Source organism: Rhipicephalus microplus, chromosome 6 (assembly GCF_043290135.1).
Source record: "Rhipicephalus microplus isolate Deutch F79 chromosome 6, USDA_Rmic, whole genome shotgun sequence".
NCBI classification, from domain to species: Eukaryota; Metazoa; Arthropoda; class Arachnida; order Ixodida; family Ixodidae; genus Rhipicephalus; species Rhipicephalus microplus.
In genome coordinates this window covers 97,285,347-97,310,055 of record NC_134705.1, presented here as the reverse complement: position 1 = coordinate 97,310,055, position 24,709 = coordinate 97,285,347, and the positions used below count along the sequence as shown (strand labels likewise).

Here is a 24,709-nt window from a genome sequence, read left to right as displayed (position 1 = left end):
TGTGTGTGTGTGTGTGTGTGTGTGTGTGTGTGTGTGTGTGTGTGTGTGTGTGTGTGTGTGTGTGTGTGTGTGTGTGTGTGTGTGTGTGTGTGTGTGTGTGTGTGTGTGTGTGTGTGTGTGTGTGTGTGTGTGTGTGTGTGCTTTTTCCGCCCCCTATATGTAAAAATAACTAAAAGGAAAAAGGGCGGTAGCCCGTACCACCAGGAGGTATAACGGGCTCAAGCCAATCTAACATAAATGAAGAGGGGAAACTTCCCAAATTTTTATTTTTATTTGAAAAAGCCAATTAGTTAAAAAAATAACATGGGTAAAACCTAGTGAGTGCAGCATAAAACTGTAATAAATAAACTAGTTAGCTTCTCAGGAATTAGCAGGTCGATATGCAGCAGCAGTGTATTTCCCCCACTTGAGTTTTTGGAGTTCGTGTGTGTGTGTGTGCGTGTGTGTGTGTGTTGCGTGGGTGGTGTGTGTGTGTGTGTGTGTGTGTGTGTGTGTGTGTGTGTGTGTGTGTGTGTGTGTGTGTGTGTGTGTGTGTGTGTGTGTGTGTGTGTGTTTATTTTAAATGCAAAGTTGTCGTTGAATGCAGAAAGTCCAAAAACGAACAACGAAGTGGGATGCGAGCCAATGGTCTTGAGGATGGGTAAACGTTGATGAGGATGGTAGCAGTGGCCTCTGTGATGTCGAAGCCCATTTCTTCACCAGGAGTCATGTAGCCAGGCACGTCGGGCTGTCGTTCCAACCAGCAATGCAGCAGGGAACCTTGGGCAGCCTGTTTGCAGCTGCGAACTTAGACAAGGCGCCATTCGCAATAGTAACAAGCTTTAAAAAAAAAAAAGGTGTGTGTGTGTGTGTGTGTGTGTGTGTCTGTGTCTGTGTCTGTGTGTGTTTTCGCCTCTAGGCCTATTGCCCTATGTTGTCAAAAAATTGGAGCATATCTACAGATTGAATGAGGATGAGCGGGGCGAAGCGTCTGTATGCGCGTCCATGTGTCCATCCATCCATGCGTCCAGACGGATTTACGTTTGAAGAGAAGCACTGACAGACTCATGGACAGTCGCACGGACTGATGAACAGAAGCACGGACGGGCAGACAGAAGCGCTGACGCACTGATGAACAGACGGATGTACTCACGGACGGACAGATGAAAGCAAAGACACACGGACGGATGGACGGAAGTTTAGATGGACAGACAGACGGACGGACAAGAGCATGGGCGGACGGACGGAAACACAAAAGGATGGAAGCATCGACGGACAGACAGACGGATGGACAGAGGGAAGGAAGCAGAAAAGAATGGACGCATGGACGGACGGATGGAGAGACATACAGACGGAAGCATGCACAGACAGACAAACGAATGGACGCACGGACGGACTCAAAGTACGGACAGAGGCAAGGATGCACGGACGGACAACCAGAAGTACGAATGGACTGATGGATGGAAGCACGAACGGATGGACGCACCGACGGCTGGACAGGTACTTCGCTCAACTCATCATCATTCACTCCGTGGATAGGCTGTGAAAACCACTAAAATCATCTTCTTACATTATTCCCAAGGACATATAAACACATCGCCATCTATTGAGGAAGTCATAATCTAGAGGTGGCTACATACTACATTCGGAAGAGAGAACGACTCACAGTCTAAGAGGCATCACCCCTAAAAATATCGCAGTTTGAAATTCACTTTCAACTTATCACAGTTTTGGTCCATCCCTCACCAATCCAACTTGGAATTAGGATCAAACACTGGGAGCTGTAGGGTGCCGTATTTCGGGAATTTTACCTAAACAATTTTTCAAATCGATTCAATATATGGAAAGCTAGAAGTTATTGAACACCGCTCATGTCCCGCTTTCAAATGTTGGGCTTATAGCCGACCATCTCCCCCTTCACCTAGGGTAGCCGTTGTTTGCTAGCTCCTTTACAAAGTTGGCGAAAAAGCGCGTTATGTCTAGGTGGCGAGGCCCACCTTTTTTTTTCTCTTTGTTCTTTCTTTTCTTAGACCGAAAGCTCTACTCCTCCCGCACAAAACTGATAAAAACATTCATGAGCGTGTATTGGGCGTTGAAGCTCCGCCACCTGGCATAAGCGTCGTCATAGCAACGGACATGCGCTGTGCGGGTTTGTTCTCTCCCGCGCGCCCTTTGCTGTCGTTCAACGAGACAGGCAGCGGCCGCGCGTATATCGAATTCGGTGCCGTGACCCTCAGTGCGGCGTAATGTGGAAAGCGTGCCGCTGCCTGCCGCGTGGTGGCGCCGTTGCTCGGGAATGTACGCAGATGATATAGTGCTAATGGCCAACAACAAGGAAGATTTGCAGAGATTGATGGACATCTGCGGTAATGAGGGAGATAGGTTAGATTTTAGATTCAGTAAGGAAAAATCAGCAGTCATGATTTTCAATGACAACGAAGGTAGTGAGCTTAGAGTACAGGAGGTCACGCTACACATAACAGATAAATACAAATATCTGGGCGTATGGATAAGCAATAGGACCGAGTACCTGAGGGAACACAAAATATACGTGACGACTAAAGGTAACAGGAATACAGCAGTGATGAAAAATAGGGCACTGTGGAATTTCAATAGGTATGATGTTGTGAGAGGAATATGGAAAGGGGTCATGGTTCCTGGGCTGACGTTTGGCAATGCGGTCTTGTGCATGAGATCAGAAGTTCAAGCAAGATTAGAAATTAAGCAACGTGGAATAGGTAGGCTTGCTTTAGGAGCTCACGGGAATACACCAAATCAGGGAGTACAAGGGGATATGGGATGGACATCATTTGAGGGCAGGGAAGCTAGCAGCAAGATAAAATTTGAGAAGCGATTGAGAGGAAAGGGGGAGGAGCGTTGGGCTAGGAAGGTCTTCAGCTACTTGTACATGAAGAATGTCGATACAAAATGGAAGAAGCGAACCAGGAAATTGACTGGTAAATACTTAGAAAACAGCAGGTGGCCAAACCAAAAGGAACTATCGGTTAAGAAAAAAGGGGAGGAAACGGAGACTGACATGTGGAGAATGGGCATGATTAAGAAGTCCGCAATCGAGATCTATCGAACTTTCAAGCAGGAAATTGCCAAGGAAAGGATCTATGATAATACTCGGGGTAGTTCTCTACTGTTTGAGGCCAGGACGGGAGTACTGCGAACCAAGACATATCGGGCCAAATACGAAGGGGTGGACGCAGTATGCAGTGCGTGTGGAGAGGAAGAAGAAACTACCGAACACTTGATAATGTTCTGTAAAGGGCTTCACACTATAGTTCAGGATGATGGCGCAGAGTTTTTCAAAGCACTGGGGTTTAGGGACCGGGAGGGCAAAGTAGACTTTAAGCGGGTAGACTTAACTAGAAGGAGGTTATCTGATTGGTGGCTAAAGTCAAGGCGAGTGAAAATTAAACTCTTCACTGCAAAGTACGAACCCTCAAACTCACTTTTTAAAGAAAAAAATAAATCTAGTTTTTGGTTCATTTAGTATTACGGCTTGGTGGCGCTAGCCACCATCCGATCTAAAGGGTACAGCCATATCCATCCATCCATCCATCCATCATCACGGCACGCTTTCTTTAGCTAGTTCTAATTTGCACCATACCACACCATAGGGGGCTCCACATTGTATGAAAAACCAAACCAACAGGTCCTCCTCAGTGGCATCAAGTACAGAGCGCCGTTACGTAAGCAATCATTCATTTTGTAAATACGTCCTGCTGCAGAGAAAGGGGTTCGTATTGTACGGAAATAAACTAGTAGTAGCGCGAGAGCATTTTTTTTTGTTTTCTTGCGTAAAATGAAAGGACGAGCCTTCAAAAACCACAGAAAAAGTACTGATAAGCGAAAGTTAACCCCGCTAAACTAATGACATGTTTTCAAAAGCTAGTTTTGGTTCCTACCGCACCCTGACGCGACGACACTGAACAGGCTTTTCGTAGCGTCCTAGCCTAGACATCATGACGTTTTCACGGCCACTCTGCTCCGCGTCTCCGCTAGTGACGTGCAAGCTGCCAATTGGTATTTTTCTGTACCTTACGTCATCGAACATCGCCATATTGGTGCGTCATGCCACAGCCGGACGCCCCGCTTGTGTAGATGTCAGCCGTGCGAAAATTTACTGTCAATAAAAGGTATCTCACCAGTATTCGCTGATCTTGTTACTTGCTCAGAGTCTTCTCTGTGTGCAAGAGATTTGTGATGCAGAGTAAAACGAACTGTACAAATTGATGTCAGTGCCCCTTTAAACTTCTACCACACTCGCGTGATGCATACGTGAAATCGTTTGCAGTCGCGATACCCACCTTAGCATCAACATGTTGTGCACGTTCACTTGAACTGCTCAAATCAAATGACGTGTCATTTAATGCAACGCAAGGCATATGCTTGTTTCTTAATATAAAACATTCGGAAAATGACAAAATATTATCAACATTCTTATTCCAGTACTTAGTTAGCTTTTCTCTGCAACTGCGCGACATTTTCGCAGCTGGTGCCAGTCTTCTACGCTGTCTACTCCTCGCTGTTCGCGACCTTCACCTTCGGCTGGGAGGTGGCGCTGCTGTTCCTCGTGCAACACACCGCCTTCTACCTCACGGCTTCGCTGGGCAGCACAGCACTGTGCTACGTGGCCGCCCTCGTGATTCACTGCCAAAAGTTCTTTATACCGTTTGAAGCATTCCAGGTGAGTCAAATGGGTTACCCTGTTTGCTGGGCCTGTGTGTCAATTTTGACTGAACAGCCGAGTCAACCTACGTCAAGCCTGTGCCGTAAGGATGTCTGCCCGGTGTCACGCCCACTACAATAACAGTGTGGGTAATAAATGAACAAATAAAAAAGAATGATGATGATGGCAATGCCTAAAATGATGATGGTGACGATGCTCGCAAAGAGACTAAACTCCTTTAGTCTATACTCGCTCACACTAACGCACCCGCACACATCAGTGGGATTTCACGGCGTGGAACTGGATGTTTTTTGAAGATGATAGTGTGTTTAGAAATAAGTTGTTAACGACATAGGGTACTTGGTACTCTACTGTTTAGGGGAGCTTAAAGCCGTCTCGTGGGCCTCACATTTGATGAAGCCCTGTTTTACGTACCAGCCACGAAATCACTAGCCCCTGCAAAATTTTCAGTCTGTCTGTCTTTCTGTTGGTCTGTTAGATGAACGATTCATTTTAACCCCTTGCTAAACACCCACGCAAATTAATTTGGTGGCTACGTTCATACTTCTGAACATTGTCAAAGAAAAATCAAGTATTACGAATATTCGAGACGCAACATCAATGTGCAAGTGTTAGACAATGTGCCTTGTCATTTAAGAAATGCTAAGGTACGTAATTCTAAAGCCCAATGTGCTTATTTTCCTGCGCTGAAAGGGCGGCGCTATGAACGAGAAAATGGGTGTTTTATGCTCCGCTGAAAAAAATCCGGGGCTTTAACTAAAACGACCAGGTGCTGCCACGTACCACTGAATTAGCGTTCTAAAAAAAATTGTTTTCTCCCATTAGTGCCAGATAGCGCCATATCTCAAGCAGCGCCAGGTTCCACGTCATTAAAACAGCCACCCTGTTCCACATGCTTTGGGAATGCCCACACAATCCTCCTCTACAACCCAGAGCACAACACAATACTGTAGGATGGGAGGCAGCTCTGTCCAGCTCGGATCCGAAGACCCACGAGGCCCTCGTGATACGAGCGAGGACAGCGGCCCGTGCCAATGGGATCCCGGTCTAAGGATTCCTCTCACAGACATTCCTTCCTCGGTCGCAAATAAACGTTTTAGTCTCTCTCCTCTGCAGCGATGCACGCAGATACGCGGCCGATATTTGTCATGTACAACGAAGCTTCGCAGTCCAAGGTGACAAAATCATTCCCTCGGAAACTGACTGTCTGGAAACCGCGTATGTATAAAGATATGTGCTTCGAATTCCACAAAACGTAGAGGCATATTTTATTAAGTCCATGAAAGCACGAAACAATGACATCATCAGCAACGTTTCGAATATTTCAGAATAAATGCGTAGGTATAACAAAGCGTTGGATATGACGAACACGTGCCCTAGCACGCGTGGATTTGCTGTGAAGTCATACTTGAACAGCCACAACAGTCAAACTTTCCATGTTTCCACGACAGAAATGACGTCAAAAAATACGCATGATCAAAAGACAAAGAAAGACGTCCCGTCACTATGAGTCGAACCCATTACCTCTGGGTCCGCGATAGCACATGCCGGGCACGCTATCCACTGCGCCATGGCCGCAAGCTCTGTAGGGAATGAAAAATACCCCTTGAATATCTACCACTGTGCTCTCACGGCATTCTTGGTAGAGGGCGGTAATGCATCATGTCGGAACTTCGCAGTCCAAGGTTAGATAGGTTAGATTTCAGATTCAGTAAGGAAAAATCAGCAGTCATGATTTTTAATGACAATGAAGGTAGGGAGCTTAGAATACAGGAGGTCACGCTAGAGATAGCAGATAAATACAAATATCTGGGCGTATGGATAAGCAATGGGGCCGAGTACCTAAGGAAACACGAAATATACGAGACGACTAAGTGTAACATGAATGCAGCGGTAATAAAAAACAGGGCATTGTGTAAAACAATAGGTGTGATGTTGTGAGAGGAATATGGAAAGGAGTCATGGTTCCTGGACTGACGTTCGGCAATTCGGTCTTGTGCATGAGATCAGAAGTTCAAGCAAGATTAGAAATTAAGCAACGTGGAATAGGTAGGCTTGCCTTAGGAGCTCACTGGAATACACCAAATCAAGGAGTACAAGGTGATATGGGATGGACAGCATTTGAGGACAGGGAAGCTAGCAGCAAGATGAAATTTGAGAAGCGATTGAGAGAAATGGGGGAGGAGCGTTGGGCTAGGAAGGTATTCAGCTACTTGTACATGAAGAATGTCGATACAAAATGGAGGAAGCGAACCAGAAAATTGATTGGCAAATACTTAGAAAACAGCAGGGGGCCAAACCAAAAAGAATTATTGGTTAAGAAGAAGGTGAAGGAAGCTGAGACCGATATGTGGAGAATTGGCATGATTAAGAAGTCCGCACTAGAGATCTATCGAACTTTTAAGCAGGAAATTGCCAAGGAAAGAATCTATGATAATACTCGGGGTAGTTCTCTACTGTTTGAGGCCAGGACGGGAGTATTGCGAACCAAGACATATCGGGACAAATACGAAGGGGTAGACACGGTATGCAGTGCGTGTGGAGAAGAAGAAGAAATTGCCGAACACTTGATAATGTTCTGTAAAGGGCTTCACCCTATACTTCAGGATGATAGCGCAGAGTTTTTCAAAGCACTGAGGTTTAGGGACAAGGAGGGCAAAATAGACTTTAAGCGGGTAGAATTAACAAGAAGGAGGTTATCTGATTGGTGGCTAAAGTCAAGGCACGAGTTAAATTTAAACCCTTCACTGCAAGGTGCGAATCCTCAACCTCACCATTTAAAAGGAAAAAAATAAATCTAATTTTTGGTTCATCAAGTATTACGGCTTGGTGGCTCTAGCCATCGCCCGATCTAAAAGGTACAGCCATATCCATCCATCCATCCATCCATCCATCCATCCATCCATCCATCCATCCATCGGTGACATCCGCGATTAGTTCTTTCAACGCGTCGTTGGTAAGCGCCCATCTTATTCGGTGCGTTTCCAACTGAAGTATTTTGTCAACGCATGTTACCCAAAGTGTCGGCGTCGTTCATAGCATCCATTCATAACAAATAGCACCACGCCGCCCACCGTCTTTGCCTGGCTATAATCTGGCTTTTACGAGGCGTTCCCCACTAACGCTGATCCCGCGAATAATCGCGGCGGGGAAAATGGAAGACACGACGTGCATTTCGTTTCCCTGTGGTCTGGCAGTGGTGTTCGGAAACTCTCACATGCCGTTAGTAAGTGACCTTCGACAAAGTTCAATCAGTCACGCTCTTGTGGCTGTCACATCGCATTCTCTGCTTCTGCTCTCACCGGTAACAACTACAGCTACCACAAGCGCCTATGACCGCAAGAGTTTGTCGAATCATTAATGATGTACGTCAGTCTTCGGTATGGAGATTTACCGCCAAACGTCAACGTGGATGCATCCACATTAGGCTGTGCTACAGCTGCCAAACATCAAAAGACCTTGCGCGAGCTCTCTTATATCAATGTTGAGTAGACATTAGACTACTTGTGTAATTAAACGTTTTACTTTCATATTTTACTGTTTGCTATAACGAAAAGATGAAGCATGTTTTTTTTAATATACTGCAGTCTATAATGACCCGGCTGAAGTCTCCCGCATCCGGACACCCCTGCAGGTCTATCCTAGCCGCCGTTTCCATAGTCCTGTTAGACCGCCTGAATTCGGACGGCATGCCCTTAGCTGTGTAGGGAAGATTACTATAATTAAAGTGGCACGACGAAAACGTCGAGCCTCTCGACATATCTCCTACTTCCTAATGAAGTATATCCTAAATACAAGAAATGGAATTATTAAACGAACAGTTTTTGTTGCACACTCCTGCTTTATCATGGTAGTGGGAACGATTGAGCGTTGTTCTCGAGCTCTGAGATTGCGCTTTCATAGTGATCCACCCGATAACCATTTAATACGTTCGCATGAAAGAGAGGCCCTTTGAACTTGTCGTTCTAAAAAGAACCAAGACGCACTGGCATCTTATTTGTAGTTTCGTTGGGCATAGACCCAATAGTAATATTTGAAACAATGCTAATGAGAACTTGCTTGTGCAATTAACGTGAAAGAGCGTGTACTATAACTAGGCAATCTTATAGGCGATAGTTAGGTGAATAAGATCAAACCAGAACTTCTATTGTGCAGCAAGGCACCTTTAGCTGCGTGTAAGAGTAGAAGAAGTATTCTATTGATGATCTATCTATGCAAACATGTCGAAAAAAGCTTCGCCTGTAACCGATTTTATCAACTACGCATGGCATCAACCGACATCTTTCGTGAGAGATTGAACTGAACAATTCTATTCGGTACACAATATTGAAGACTCAACGTCACTTCGTTCCGCCAATTCGTTGAGCTTGCCATTGCAGATTATCTACCTTTTATCTCTTTCAGTACATGTATCCCAGGTATGGCGTGATGGTCTACAGGGCAGCATACGTCACCTTCCACTGGAACATATTGCGTGGCCTCAGTTTCGCCGTTGATATCGTTCAAGCCGAGCACCGCAAGGACACCGGGGACAAACGACTTAGGTGGCCGCCATACTGGAAGACGCTCGGTTACATGCTTTACCAGCCCATGCTCTACCTAGGTCCTCCACAGAAGTACGACGACTTCATTACCCAGGTTTGTTATGATGATATGTAGTTTACTGACTTTTTATAGCTCAAAGGCCAGTGATTGTGAAACATCGCCAAGTCATTATAGCCCATGTATGCCATAGGCGGGCGTCACTCCACATATGTTTGAGCAGGCAATACACAAATTAGACAATGGGTAGTAAAGAAAATTAGAGTGGGTGTCGGGATAGAGTAACACTGGCATTTCGTTCGTAAAACACAAAACAAATTTGTTGATTGCCGAAAAGCTGTGGCATAAGATTTACGTTCAGCTGTTACCGCTTCTACTTAAGGCAGGCAGGTTGCTATTGATCAGAGATTAATGAAACATAAGACATCGTTTTCTCAACGTTGACCATCTAATCTATCGGTTCTTCTGTACAGGTCACAAACACGCTCTAAAAGACCATGAACACCTAGCTTCGTACAGGCACAGCAGAGACGAAATGCGACGAATGACTGTGGGCTACGGGGCTTAGACCCCAACAATTATTAGAATGACTGAGGCCTGGTATACAGAGGGTAGTAAAGGTATCCCTCATGTAGACATCTAAGTATGCCATATTAATAGCATGCGCAAGTCTCGTTCGACAGGAGTGCAGGACGGGGTGCTGCCACTGACCACTTACATTATAGTATCTGGTAGCCACGCAGATATAGATTTTTTCGCAAACTTTCTTGTTCGACGCCAATACATGCACTTGGGACGCTATCTATCTATCTATCTATCTATCTATCTATCTATCTATCTATCTATCTACCTATCTATCTATCTATCTATCTATCTATCTTTCTACCGATCATAATTGTTCAGCGAACTGGGAGCGCGGGAGGTACAGACACGAAGCAAAGAGGAGGCACCAGCACGAGCACTCACTGACAAGTTGTTAGTAAGTTAAGTTGTTAGTGAAATTGTTAGTGAAGTTGTTATTGAATTGTGAATTACAAACTAGCCCACCTTTCAATTCTATTGCTGTCTATCTATCTATATATCTACCTATCTATATCTATCTATCTGTCTATCTATCTATCTATCTATCTATCTATCTATCTATCTATCTATCTATCTATCTGTCTGTCTGTCTGTCTGTCTGTCTGTCTGTCTGTCTGTCTGTCTGTCTGTCTGTCTGTCTGTCCATACGTCCATCCCTTCGTTTGTTCGTCCGTCCATCTATCTTTCTCTTTATCTCTCTCTCTCTCTCTCTCTGTTTGTACTTCGGCAGGCGGAAGGACCGAAACCAAGTTGCACCCTGCGGGAGGTTGCTGTCGTCACCGCGAAGTTGCTACGCAACGGCGCCCACTATTTACTCATGGAGCTTATGGCCCACTTCTTTTACAGGTGAGTGCATTAAAGTAAACAGGGTTTTTAATGGGTTACTATTACTTTCTAACGGCTTTTAACCATCCTGATGACATGTCGGCCAGTACGAGTTCATGGTGTTTAAAAGCAACAGCTTCATTTGATAACGGTTCCACTAAATTAAATTCAGAACATTCGTCGCCTCGTTCATTATCTTTGCTACTAAACGTCATTTCACTCCTAACAGAGGGCAGCGTAGTTCGACTAAATTTAACAGCTAACGTGCGCGCAGAACCTTGAGCGTTTTATTAGTAGTAGTTACCATGCGATATTTTTACGAAGGCATGCGAACAGCTGAAGGCGACGCTCTGCAACCTAATGACAGTAATTGCTTAAAGCACTTGTTTGGGTGTTCCTTCAATGCTAAGTGTAGAGTAGCCAACCGGATGTTTTTCTGGTTAACCTCCCTGCCTTCTCCCCTTCCTTCCTTCCTTCCTTCCTTCTTTCCTCCCTTCCTCCCTTCCTTCGTTCCTTCCTTCCTTCCTTTCTTCCCTCCTTCCAAGAGGAAATACAGGGATGTCTACGAGGTGTGTAAGAAATATATAGCCCAGGCGGCGAACTATTCAAGAGGCTCCACACTGTTAAGGTCATTTGAAGATTTTCCTGCAGTCATATATTAAGCGTCGGATAAAAACTTCTGTTCGTGAAACAGTTGGCGTAAAAATTCGATGCTTTTTCTTCACATTTTCAAACAGCGAAGCTGTTCAAGCTGGAGATAATCCAAGAAGCGTGGATTGGAAACGGCGCCCAGCTATAGCATCGCCAAGCATTTGCCGGCAGCCACTGCACCGTTCCACTTTTAAATGATGGATAATGAGAAAAAACTGAGGGCGAGGCAAACGCAGTGAAAGAGAGGCAATGAAAGATAGAAACAAAGAGAGACACAGAGATGGAGATCAAGCGAAACAGAAAAAGAATCAGCATAACCTTGTATATCATAGCCTTGTATAGCCTAGCACATCGTAGCCTTGTCGAACGTCAGCATAGCCTTGTGTCAAGAAGGTGCGAAAGAGAAGCGAATTCGCCTACAGCTACCCAATCTCGTGTTTCCCTGGCAACCTCCAAAAACGACCTCAAACATCACTATTTAAACTGAGTGTCTCATGCCATATCTTTCAAATTGACTTTTTTTCTTTACTTGTAACTTTGGTTTTCTCTTGATGTGCTTATTCATGTTCCACTGATACAATTGTAGATGCTTTATCTCATTTGTTTTGATTTTGCTCTATATTTCGTTCACTTGCTGTGTTAGCCATTATGCTCTGTATTTGTATAATTAACCAAGGGACTCACTACAGTTTGTTACTTTGGGACGCTTGCCTGTAGTTATGTTGATGTAACATTTTTAAAAGCAATAAACTGAAACTGATACTGAACATGAGGAGGAGGGAAAGGATGGGGCAGAGTAACGCATAGCACAGCAATTTGCAGTCACTGCTGTGGTAGATGGGTGAAAATTAATAATATTAGGTTGAAGAGGGAAATGATGAGGGCACAAAGTAAAGAACAGCATAGCCTTGTGTGGCATAGTATAGCAAGGAGTGTGAAAAAGAAGCGAGGCCGAGACTGATAGGAAAGGTGAAACATAGCATAGCATAGGCATGTTTAGAATAGCAGGATCACAGCGCGAGTTGGCTCGGGTTAATCATGAAATGAAAAGGGGGGCAGTACTAGAACAATATAGTACTGCGGTGGTAGATGTAAGTGTGGGTGAGAATGAATAATGTTAGTTTGAAGAGGGAAATGATTAGGGCACAAAGTAAAGCATAGCATAGCGTTCTGTAGCACACTATAGCAAGGAGTGTGAAAAGGAAGCGAGGCCGAGAATGATGGGAAGGGTGAAACATTGCATAGCATAGCCATGTTCAGTATAGCAGAATCACAGCCCGAGTTCGCTCGGGTTCATCATGAAATGAAAAGGAGGGTAGTACTGGAACAATATAGCACTGCGGTGGTAGATGTAAGTGTGGGTGAGAATGAATAATGTTAGGTTGAAGAGGGAAATGATGAGGGCACAAAGGAAAGCATAGCATAGCCTTCTGTAGCACACTATAGCAAGGAGTGTGAAAAGGAAGCGAGGCCGAGAATGATGGGAAGGGTGAAACATAGCATAGCATAGTCATGCTTAGTATAGCAGAATCACAGTGCGAGTTGGCTTGGTTTCATCATGAATTGAAAAGGGGGGGGGGGTAGTACTGGAACAATATAGCACTGCGGTGGTAGATGTAAGTGTGGGTGAGAATGAATAATGTTAGTTTGAAGAGGGAAATGATTAGGGCACAAAGTAAAGCATAGCATAGCCTTGTGTAGCACAGTATAGCAAGGAGTGTGAAAAGGAAGCGAGGCCGAGAATGATGGGAAAGGTGAAACATAGCATAGCATAGGCATGTTTAGTATAGCAGAATCACAGTGCGAGTTGGCTCGGGTTCATCATGAAATAAAAAGGGGGGCAGTACTGGAACAATATAGCACTGCGGTGGTAGATGTAAGTGTGGGTGAGAATGAATAATGTTAGGTTGAAGAGGGAAATGATGAGGGCACAAAGGAAAGCATAGCATAGCCTTCTGTAGCACACTATAGCAAGGAGTGTGAAAAGGAAGCGAGGCCGAGAATGATGGGAAGGGTGAAACATAGCATAGCATAGTCATGCTTAGTATAGCAGAATCACAGTGCGAGTTGGCTTGGTTTCATCATGAATTGAAAAGGGGGGGGGTGTAGTACTGGAACAATATAGCACTGCGGTGGTAGATGTAAGTGTGGGTGAGAATGAATAATGTTAGTTTGAAGAGGGAAATGATGAGGGCACAAAGTAAAGCATAGCATAGCCTTGTGTAGCACAGTATAGCAAGGAGTGTGAAAAGGAAGCGAGGCCGAGAATGATGGGAAAGGTGAAACATAGCATAGCATAGTCATGCTTAGTATAGCAGAATCACAGTGCGAGTTGGCTTGGTTTCATCATGAATTGAAAAGGGGGGGGGGTAGTACTGGAACAATATAGCACTGCGGTGGTAGATGTAAGTGTGGGTGAGAATGAATAATGTTAGGTTGAAGAGGGAAATGATGAGGGCACAAAGGAAAGCATAGCATAGCCTTCTGTAGCACACTATAGCAAGGAGTGTGAAAAGGAAGCGAGGCCGAGAATGATGGGAAGGGTGAAACATAGCATAGCATAGTCATGCTTAGTATAGCAGAATCACAGTGCGAGTTGGCTTGGTTTCATCATGAATTGAAAAGGGGGGGGGGGGGTAGTACTGGAACAATATAGCACTGCGGTGGTAGATGTAAGTGTGGGTGAGAATGAATAATGTTAGTTTGAAGAGGGAAATGATGAGGGCACAAAGTAAAGCATAGCATAGCCTTGTGTAGCACAGTATAGCAAGGAGTGTGAAAAGGAAGCGAGGCCGAGAATGATGGGAAGGGTGAAACATAGCATAGCATAGTCATGCTTAGTATAGCAGAATCACAGTGCGAGTTGGCTTGGTTTCATCATGAATTGAAAAGGGGGGGGGTAGTACTGGAACAATATAGCACTGCGGTGGTAGATGTAAGTGTGGGTGAGAATGAATAATGTTAGTTTGAAGAGGGAAATGATTAGGGCACAAAGTAAAGCATAGCATAGCCTTGTGTAGCACAGTATAGCAAGGAGTGTGAAAAGGAAGCGAGGCCGAGAATGATGGGAAAGGTGAAACATAGCATAGCATAGGCATGTTTAGTATAGCAGAATCACAGTGCGAGTTGGCTCGGGTTCATCATGAAATAAAAAGGGGGGCAGTACTGGAACAATATAGCACTGCGGTGGTAGATGTAAGTGTGGGTGAGAATGAATAATGTTAGGTTGAAGAGGGAAATGATGAGGGCACAAAGGAAAGCATAGCATAGCCTTCTGTAGCACACTATAGCAAGGAGTGTGAAAAGGAAGCGAGGCCGAGAATGATGGGAAGGGTGAAACATAGCATAGCATAGTCATGCTTAGTATAGCAGAATCACAGTGCGAGTTGGCTTGGTTTCATCATGAATTGAAAAGGGGGGGGGGTAGTACTGGAACAATATAGCACTGCGGTGGTAGATGTAAGTGTGGGTGAGAATGAATAATGTTATGTTGAAGAGGGAAATGATGAGGGCACAAAGTAAAGCATAGCATAGCGTTCTGTAGCACACTATAGCAAGGAGTGTGAAAAGGAAGCGAGGCCGAGAATGATGGGAAGGGTGAAACATTGCATAGCATAGCCATGTTCAGTATAGCAGAATCACAGCCCGAGTTCGCTCGGGTTCATCATGAAATGAAAAGGAGGGTAGTACTGGAACAATATAGCACTGCGGTGGTAGATGTAAGTGTGGGTGAGAATGAATAATGTTAGGTTGAAGAGGGAAATGATGAGGGCACAAAGGAAAGCATAGCATAGCCTTCTGTAGCACACTATAGCAAGGAGTGTGAAAAGGAAGCGAGGCCGAGAATGATGGGAAGGGTGAAACATAGCATAGCATAGTCATGCTTAGTATAGCAGAATCACAGTGCGAGTTGGCTTGGTTTCATCATGAATTGAAAAGGGGGGGGGGGGGGGTAGTACTGGAACAATATAGCACTGCGGTGGTAGATGTAAGTGTGGGTGAGAATGAATAATGTTAGTTTGAAGAGGGAAATGATTAGGGCACAAAGTAAAGCATAGCATAGCCTTGTGTAGCACAGTATAGCAAGGAGTGTGAAAAGGAAGCGAGGCCGAGAATGATGGGAAAGGTGAAACATAGCATAGCATAGGCATGTTTAGTATAGCAGAATCACAGTGCGAGTTGGCTCGGGTTCATCATGAAATAAAAAGGGGGGCAGTACTGGAACGAATACAAAAGACGACATCAACACAAGGCAGATGCTGCTCTCCCAACTAAAGTTGCTGCTGAACAAAAGCGTCGTTTTTTTTCAATAAAAACTTCAGTTGTAAACTCCGCTCAGGTACTGTTTTCATCTCGCTCCTTGTTTTGGCAACAGCGCTGCCCCCTTTTAACTTTATTATGTGTAGTATAGCACAGCAAGGTGTGTAAAAGGCAAACTAGGGTAAGGAGGAAGTATGTGAGGCTGAAGACGAAGGAAAGGAGTAAAGCCTAGCATGCTGTTGTTCAGTAAAGTATAACGAAGAGTGGGAAAATGAAGGAAAGTTGATGAAGAGGTAAAGGCCTTCAGCGCGACTTTTTCTTCAGTATGCCTACCACTCTGCGCAGCTGCCACAGTTTTGTGGCCCGAAATTCGACAGTACAAGAGCCAGGCTACAATGCCGCACTCAAAAAACCCGCAGCACGTAGTCTTTCCATCTTAGGCTCACGCTTGAATAAACTTAAAATGTGCTGTATACCACCTACTTGCAGCCAATACACGCAGCACTTTGTACTCTTCAGCGTTCACTGTGTTTAAAATAAGTTGCGAACGCTCTAGAAGCTATACGCGGCACTCTACTATGAAAGGAATACACTGTTCCTGATTACACTTAGCCACGTTTTTACCGAAGCGTCCGCTCTGTAAGCCGTCCTATTCATGTATTTCTTCGTCATCGATGTAACCGAAGCTGCGGCCGCAAGCCAACCAACTTACTCAAATACATTGCAGCTTGGCAGACAGACCTCTTCTGTTCGCTGTCTCTGTTAAAAATATTTACTGCCTCTTGAAGCTAACTTTTCATGAATCATAACCTACAATCAATCAAATCTTATTTAGCCAATGGATCTGAAGGTCTTTTAAAACGAAAAGTCGCACGAACCAGCTTGGCTAGTTCTGTTACATACAGAAGAAAACAACTGCTGCATCTGGGGCACATGTATCATCATTATGATGATTAAGGGAAAAAGCCCGGACCGACATGGTTGATGATGATGATGATGATGATGATGGTGGTGGTGGTGGTAGTGGTGGTGGTGATGATAATGATGATGATGATGATGATGATGATGATGATGATGATGATGATGTGCAGGGTTTACGTCTCAAAACCAGGATATGAATGTGAGAGACGCCGTAGTGTAGTGCTTCGGAAATTTCGGCCACCTTGGGTTCTTAACGTCCGCCCAAATCTGAGCACTTGGGTCTACAGCATTCTCGCCTCTATCGAAAATGCAGCCGCCGCAACCTGAATTTTTTCTTGTGGCCTGCCGGTGAGCAGCCGAGTACCTTAGCTACTAGACCACCGCGGAGGGGTGGCAGACATGGCGTCAGTATCATTTTTTCAAGGTTCACGAAGGCCTTTGAATCGGCAGCGTGTAGCGCTGGTGGTGCGAATTCGCGCATCATCAAAAATAACTGGAGGAGCCGACTAAGCGCATAGGACAGCATCTTTTACTATAAATAAATGTTGAAAAGTAGCGTGAAAGAAGTATATGCAAGCCTACAGAAGCACAAACACACATACCCACAAACATATATACGCAAAGGCTAACCACCACAGTGGCTAGGTGGGACGTCCCACATATTATCCTGCGATGTTCCACCAATGAAGTTTTTGGGAATCTGTACTCCCGTGCACTTTCTAGGCCAACCACCGTGGTGGCCTCGTAGTTAAGGTCCTTGGCGGCTGACTCCTGAGACGTGGGTTTGATCGCAACCCTGGCGGCAACATTTAGACGCAGGGGTAATAATAGTGGCCACATATTTCGATCACGGTTGCGGCGATGGCGTAGTGGTTAGAGCATGCGCCTCGCAGGCAAGAGGTCCGTGGTTCGAATCCCCGTGCCACGCAGTTCCCAACCGGCAAAAAAAAAATCCGCGTGTTGATGGAACTGCATTAAGAGGCCTGTGGTGCGGCCTCACCGGTAACCACCGCCGGGAATGCACTCCCTCACCAGAGAAGAATTGGCCACCCTGGTGCAAAATCTGGCCACTACCTCCCACATGCATACGTCAAATAACTCACGGCCCTCAGTCCCCAGCAGCTGCGAAGCAACTGACCATGGCGGCGGTCAGATCTGCAACGCAGATGAGGGTGCTAAGAATCTCTGGACTACAGGCCGCCTTTGGAACCTGAACTTGGCAACGTTTAACGCTAGAACCTTATCTAGTGAGGGAAGTCTAGCTGTACTATTCGAGGAGCTAGAGGGTGTTAAATGGGATATAATAGGGCTCAGCGAGGTTAGGAGGACAGATGAGGCCTACACTGTGCTACAGAATGGGCACGTCCTTTGCTATCGGGGCTTGGCAGACAGAAGAGAACTGGGAGTGGGGTTCCTAATTCACAGAAACATAGCTGGCAACATGGAGGAATACTATAGCATTAATGAAAGTGTGGTAGGTACTGTAATTAAACTGAACAAAAGATACAAGATGAAGGTAGTACAGGCTTACGCGCCTACATCCAGCCATGATGACGCTTCAGTTGAAAGCTTCTATGAATACGTTGAATCGGCAATGAGTAAGATAAAAACACAGTATACTATAGTGATGGGCGACTTTAATGCAAAGGTAGGGAAGAAGCAGGCTGGAGACCAGGCAGTAGGAGATTATGGCATCGGCACTAGAAACGCCAGAGGAGAGTTACTAGTAGAATTCGCAGAACGCAATAATTTGCGGATTTTGAATACTTTCTACCGAAAACGAGAAAACCGCAAGTGGACATGGAGGAGCCCTAATGGCGAAAATAAGAACGAAATAGACTTTATAATGACTGCACACCCAGGAATCGTGCAGGATGTGGAAGTGGTTGGCAAGGTACGATGCAGTGACCATAGAATGCTACGGTCTCGAATTCGCCTAGACTTGAAGAAGGAACGACAGAAACTGATACGCAAGAAGCCAATCAATGAGCTAGCAATGAGAGGGAAAGTACAGGAATTCAGAGTGTCGCTGCAGAACAGGTACTCGGCTCTTAGTGAGGAAACCAACCTTAGCGTAGATACAATGAATGATAATCTGATGAGTATCATTACGGAGTGTGCAGTGGAAGTTGGAGGCAGGGTAGTTAGACAGGACACTGGCAAGCTTTCCCAGGAAACGAAGAACCTAATTAAGAAGCGTCAAATCATGAAAGTGTCAAATACAACAGACAAAATAGAACTGGCAGAGCTTTCGAAGTTGATTAATAGACGTAAAGTATGCGATGTAAGAAGGTATAACATGGAGAGAATTGAACACGCTCTGAAAAACGGAGGAAGCAACAAAGCAGTGAAAAGGAAACTTGGGATAGGCAAAAGTCGGATGTATGCACTAAGGGACAAAGAAGGCAAAATAACTACTAATATGGATAGGATAGTTAAAATAGCGGAGGAGTTTTACAGAGATCTGTACAGTAGCCGAGACAACCACGACCTTAATACTATAAGAACTAGCAGTAACCCAGATGACGCCCCACCAGTAGTGACAGAAGAAGTCAGAAAAGCTTTGGAGAGCATGCAAGAGGCAAAACTGCTGGTGAGGATCAGGTAACATCAGATCTGCTGAAAGATGGAGGACAGATTGTGTTAGAAAAACTAGCCACCCTGTTTACGAGGTGTCACCTGACGGGAAGGGTACCAGAGTCTTGGAAGAACGCTAACATCATCTTAATACATAAGAAAGGAGATAACAAGGACTTGAAGAATTACAGGCCGATCAGCTTGCTCTCTGTAGTATACAAGCTATTTACAAAGGTAATTGCTAACAGAGTAAAGAAAACATTAGAATTCAATCAACCAAAGGAACAAGCAGGATTTCGAACAGGCTACTCAACAATTGACCACATTCATACTATCAATCAGGTAATAGAGAAATGCTCAGAGTGTAACCAACCACTATACATAGCCTTCATAGATTACGAGAAGGCGTTTGATTCAGTAGAAATATCAGCCGTCATGCAGACACTGCGGAATCAGGGCATAGATGAAGTATATATAAACATTCTGGAAGAAATCTACAGGGGAACAACTGCTACCATAGTGCTTCATAAAGAAAGCAACAAAATACCAATCAAGAAGGGTGTAAGGCAGGGGGACACAATCTCCCCAATGCTATTTACCGCGTGCTTACAGGAGGTTTTCAGAAGCCTATAATGGAAACAGTTAGGGATAAGAGTTAATGAAGAACACCTTAGTAACCTGCGCTTTGCCGATGACATTGCATTGCTGAGCAACTCAGGGGACGAATCGCAACTCATGATTACGGAGTTAGACAAAGAGAGCGGAAAGGTGGGTCTTAAAATGAATCTGCAGAAAACGAAAGTAATGTACAACCCTCGGAAAAGTGCAGCGCTTCGAGATAGGTAATAGTGCACTTCAAGTTGTACAAGACTATGTCTGCTTAGGGCAGGTAATAATCGTGGAGCCGAACCACGAGATTAAAGTATTTAGAAGAATAAGAATGGGGTGGAGCACATTTGCCAAGCACTCTCAAATTATGACAGGCAGATTGTCGCTATCCCTCAAGAGGAAGGTATATAACAGCTGTATCTTGCCGGTACTTAGCTATAGGGAGCAGAAACCTGAAGACTTACAAAGAGGGTTCAGCTTAAATTGAGGACGACGCAGCGAGCAATGGAAAGAAAATTGGTAGGTGTAACCTTAAGAGACAAGAAGAGAGCAGAGTGGACTAGGGAACAAACAGGCGTAAAGGATATCATAGTTGAAATAAAGAAGAGAAAATGAACATGGGCTGGGCATGTAGCGCGTAGACAGGATAACCGCTGGTCATTAGGGGAACTAACTGGATTCCCGGAGAAGGGAAGCGGGTTAGGGGGAGACAGAAGGTTAGGTGGGCAGATGAGATTAAGAAGTTTGCGGGTATAAATTGGCAGCAGCAAGCACAGGACCGGGATAACTGCCGGAACATGGGAGAGGCCTTTGTCCTGCAGTGGACGTAGTCAAGCTGATGATGATGATGATGATGATGATGATGATGATGATGATGATGATGATGATGATTTCGATCACAGTGCACGTCCTAGAATCCCCAGTGGTCTGAATAGAGCAATCGCACGGCACCTTCATTAGCCTGGGTAGCTTGGGACTTTATACCCCAGAAACCAGTCAACCAACCATTTGCTGGGTATTACTAGACCAAGTCAATGAAATCTTACTGCGTTTTTGTGGCCAAGGCCCGATACCACAGCCATAGCTAGGCTTCTCGTGCTGTATCCACCCATGATCAGGCCAGTGGGTAATAGACCATATCACAGCACGTGACACACACTGTGTCTTTTTTATGCTCTCCGGTTGCAGTTCAGCAATGTCCAACTGGGCCTGGATGGCAAACAGACTGGACTACGCCAGCCTGGCGGGCTATGCCCTAGCTTTGGAATTTCACTACTACGTGAGCTACCTGTTTCAATACGGCCTCCCCGGCTCTCTGGCCAGCGTGGAAGGCATCGCGGTACCGGCTACAGCCCCCTGCATAGCCAGGTTGCACCGGACCTCACGCTTTTGGAGGTGAGTGAAGTCCGAGCCGGTTGCGCACCCCACGGCATTTAAACTCAGTACCTATAGGCCACGCTGTGTGAGTGAGCACAATCAAGACTTTTTCAGGCACTGTAAAAGACAGCTGAAGGGTTCTGTGCATATTTCGGTTTATTTATTATTGATACTTTCTTCTGCCGAATATGCTGCTGTAAAGGGAGTTTAATGACGAAGAAAACGCTAATAGCTGTTACAAAGTGAGTATAATAACAGTAAAGACTAAAGGAATAATCACACCAAGAGCAAGATAAGCGCTACCTAATACTACAGGTATGCCTTCCTAACACAAATAAAGAGTTTACAATGTTTGTCTGCCTAAAACCCTGTGGAAATTCATTCCATTTACGAATGATTCACTTTTGTACCACAAAAAAAATTTTGCATGTTTTCCTGTTATGACCATGTGTTCGTGCTACGGAGATAGGTGGATGAGCCAAAGAGAACAGGAAGATTAAACGTCACGAAACAACCACAAACATCAAGCTTATTACATAAATTGAACTTTTTGCATGTTGTTTTGATAAAAAATTACTGAAAAATTACTGAAGTTAATGATGGCGAGTTAGCAAAGCACTGGAGATCATCGAGTAACCATGAATCCCTGTACCTCTCCCGCCTTACATCATGTAATAAGTAACAATTTTTGTGATCTTGCCGACTTTGTTATAAAACCACAAATGATCGCACACTTGCAACTGTTTCCGAAGCTGCGGTTGTGGAATTCGCGCTAGAAGTGGGCGTCAGCGCCGTTCACGTCGGGTAGTGTACGCTTCTTGCGTTTAGCCTCAGCTTCTCGAGCTCGCAACTCCGGGTCCGCTTGCCTTCGTGGTCGTTTCGCCGCCGCTTCGCGAGCTCTCAACTATGGGTCTGCTTGCCGACGCCTATGCACCGCTTCGACTTTGTGAGCACTCAATGCTTGCTGTCGAGCCTCATCTTCGTTCATGGTGAGTGACACGTATTTATGGTCGGAGTTTGAGAGACAAAAGGGCGTGCACTTCAATCGAGTTCTACAAGCGATTCTAGCGGTCGCCATTCAATGCTGACCCCAGCAGCCCCCTAACGGGCGGCACTGTATTTATAAGGCTACGCTGGGTGCACGCCTCAAACTTAGTACTAAGGTGCGTCGCCCCTAAAGTCGCTGAACTTGAGATGCCACTGTAGCTAAGGCTTCCTAAGAGTCCGTGAGTCCAACTCTCTGGCAACGTCGAAGACCTGTTCACTTGTGGAAACATTGGCTCAGACCCACCAAGCCTTCAAGTTTTCCCGAACTTCTTTTTTATGTGTTGTAGTTTATTTGTTATTTTTAATAAGGCTCCGTATATATTCTAAATATAATGATTCCCCTTTTCAGGTACTTCGACCGTGGCATGCACCTGTGGATCCGAAGGTATGCGACTCAGCCTTTGAAAAATGACTTGGTTGTATATGTCAGTACAAACGAAAACTCCGTCATCACCCCATAAATGATTTCAAAAGCCTCTCCGGATAATTTCATCTCACGACTGCACTGTCTTTAATTACACATCTAAGTTCATTGTGAACTTTAATTCTAACTGCCTGTTTATGCTCACACACGTTCAACATCCATCTTACAAAGGCGAACACATTAGACAACTATAAAAAATGCAAAAGCACATGTCTTGAAAACAAAGAATAGCCTAGTTTATTTCAGTTGAGAAAGGTTAACCGGCATCAATTGTTGGGAACGGAAGGCTAGACTTGTGCAGTCGTTTAAACAACTCTCAGGCCATAGGCCATCTTTACGCCTTCATTGTTAAAATGATGCGAGTGGAGTACCACACTAACTCACGGGAATTATGGGAGTGTTTCGTAGACTCCGCTTGTTTCAATAGCAAGAATCATGCAGCATTCGCTGGTGAGAAGGAGCATGCCCGTTATAAAGGGCACAATAGATTATTGAGATTGTCGGTTTACTGAAGCAGCAAGCAGCTCTAGAGAGCATAACATGCAATAAAAAAAAGTTGGCGGAGGCATTCACAAAAGTAGCACCACCTCACCCGTAAATTTTCATATATTTATCTGCGTACACAGGTGGGCACATACAAACGCACGCACAGACATACAAAAAAGGTAAACCCTCCCCTTGCTCCAAAACATAAAGTCACGTTACACCTCATTTATCACGGGGAATGCTGTGATTATCTCTTTCTTTCCTTTTCATCTCCTTCGTGTTCTCTGGTATCATTTTTTGCCGAGTGACAAATATTTTGGGGGAAAAGTGAGATGTGCGGCGTATGCGCTTAACGAAATGTAAAGAATTACCGACTGGTTCAAACCACGCCTTCTTTTCGGAATGGCACGATGCACAGTCAATAGTTTTTCTGATTCAGCTGCTTTGCATTACGCTACCGATCTTGCACACAGACGCCTAAATAAGGAAATGTACGAGCACTGTTACGAAAGCCGGGGCGACGCCAACACGGTCCCGAAGGCGCCGCTGCTTCGAACTCCGTCGGGAAGGTCACCCGCCGTTTGGTAGCGTACGTTTCTCAGCTCGCGACTGCTTCTGCGCAGAGCTGTTAGACGAGCGGACGAGACGACGGTGAGTTTACAAGCTTTATGTACAGCAAAGACATAGAGGCGTTACAAATTCAGCACTGGGGCCGACAGCTTAGAGACTCGGACAGCCGAGCTCTCTCCTCTGACACATAGGTCTACTACTCGTGACGTGCCGCAGGGCTTTTTTCATATGCACCGGGAGGATTCCTTGAGTAACCAAATGTCCAACCAGAAGCGCCGCTGGTCGTGAGGTCAGAATCCTCCAATGAAATTGCCGCTGGGCCGCGTAACTCTCATCAAATCCGGAGCCACTGCGCGTGGTTGCAGTCAAGGACGAGTGACGTTGCCACGCATTGCGCAAGACTCGCCGGACAGGAAAGGCGCCGATTGCTTCGGCGGGCTGTCGGGCTGAGGGAGCTCGCAGGTGCGTGACAGACCTGCGCCGCCGCGTGATGACGCCATTGAGTGTATTGCGCCTGCGGCTCGATTGCTGGCCTTGACACAGATTGCCTTTGCAGAGGCATCGGCGTTCAGTGCGGACTCCAAGGCGTAACAGCACTTACATGGCGGCTTATACGATAAGAGACTATTGCTGGTTAAAATCATCCTGTATAAGTCAATACGTGATTTCGACTGCAGTGCAAATAAAAACAAACCCAAGAATCAGCAGCCACGAATCCTCAGAGTTATTTTTGGCCTGGGTTGATTTTCACTGGCTCTGCAATCATCACGGTTTTGAACCAACTAGCCCAATCTTAAACACACACTATAGCTTGCCTAATAATCAGATCCTGATCTTCGCCATGCAATATATATCTTGAAATAAAATACTTTGTCTCGTCTTCACAGGTACATCTACGAGCCCATCATGAGTGAAACTCGCACCGCCTTCCGCCTGATTTTAGGCACTGCGATGGCCTTCACTTTCACCTGCACATGGCACAGCCTGTACAAGCACCAGGCCATGTGGTGCGCGCTCAGTGTGCTGGGCATCGCCCTCGAAGTGGTCACCATCGAGGCGACGAAGTGGACACCCGTCAAGTATTTCAAGGTATTTTACTCTATAAGAAGTTTAGCGACATCTGAGAGTGTTCGCGCAGCTTATCTAAATCTATTCGT

The 24,709-nt window shown here is 45.3% G+C and overlaps 1 protein-coding gene and 1 long non-coding RNA gene across 4 annotated transcripts in view; one reads left to right on the top strand and one right to left on the bottom strand.

Moving 5' to 3' along the window:
- LOC142765381 (uncharacterized) overlaps positions 1-24,709 on the bottom strand; it is a 112,491-nt gene that overhangs the window by 2,349 nt on the left and 85,433 nt on the right. The window lies entirely within an intron of this gene.
- LOC119167456 (protein-cysteine N-palmitoyltransferase HHAT) overlaps positions 1-24,709 on the top strand; it is a 63,225-nt gene that overhangs the window by 27,919 nt on the left and 10,597 nt on the right. The window contains exons 5-10 of one of the 2 annotated variants that reach the window (XM_037418929.2): positions 4,484-4,678; positions 9,086-9,319; positions 10,536-10,651; positions 20,837-21,043; positions 22,422-22,457; positions 24,440-24,641. In XM_037418929.2, coding sequence (XP_037274826.2) covers positions 4,484-4,678; positions 9,086-9,319; positions 10,536-10,651; positions 20,837-21,043; positions 22,422-22,457; positions 24,440-24,641 — 990 coding nt within the window. The remainder of the gene's footprint in view (positions 1-4,483; positions 4,679-9,085; positions 9,320-10,535; positions 10,652-20,836; positions 21,044-22,421; positions 22,458-24,439; positions 24,642-24,709) is intronic. The other variant, XM_075866251.1, reaches the window with a different exon arrangement.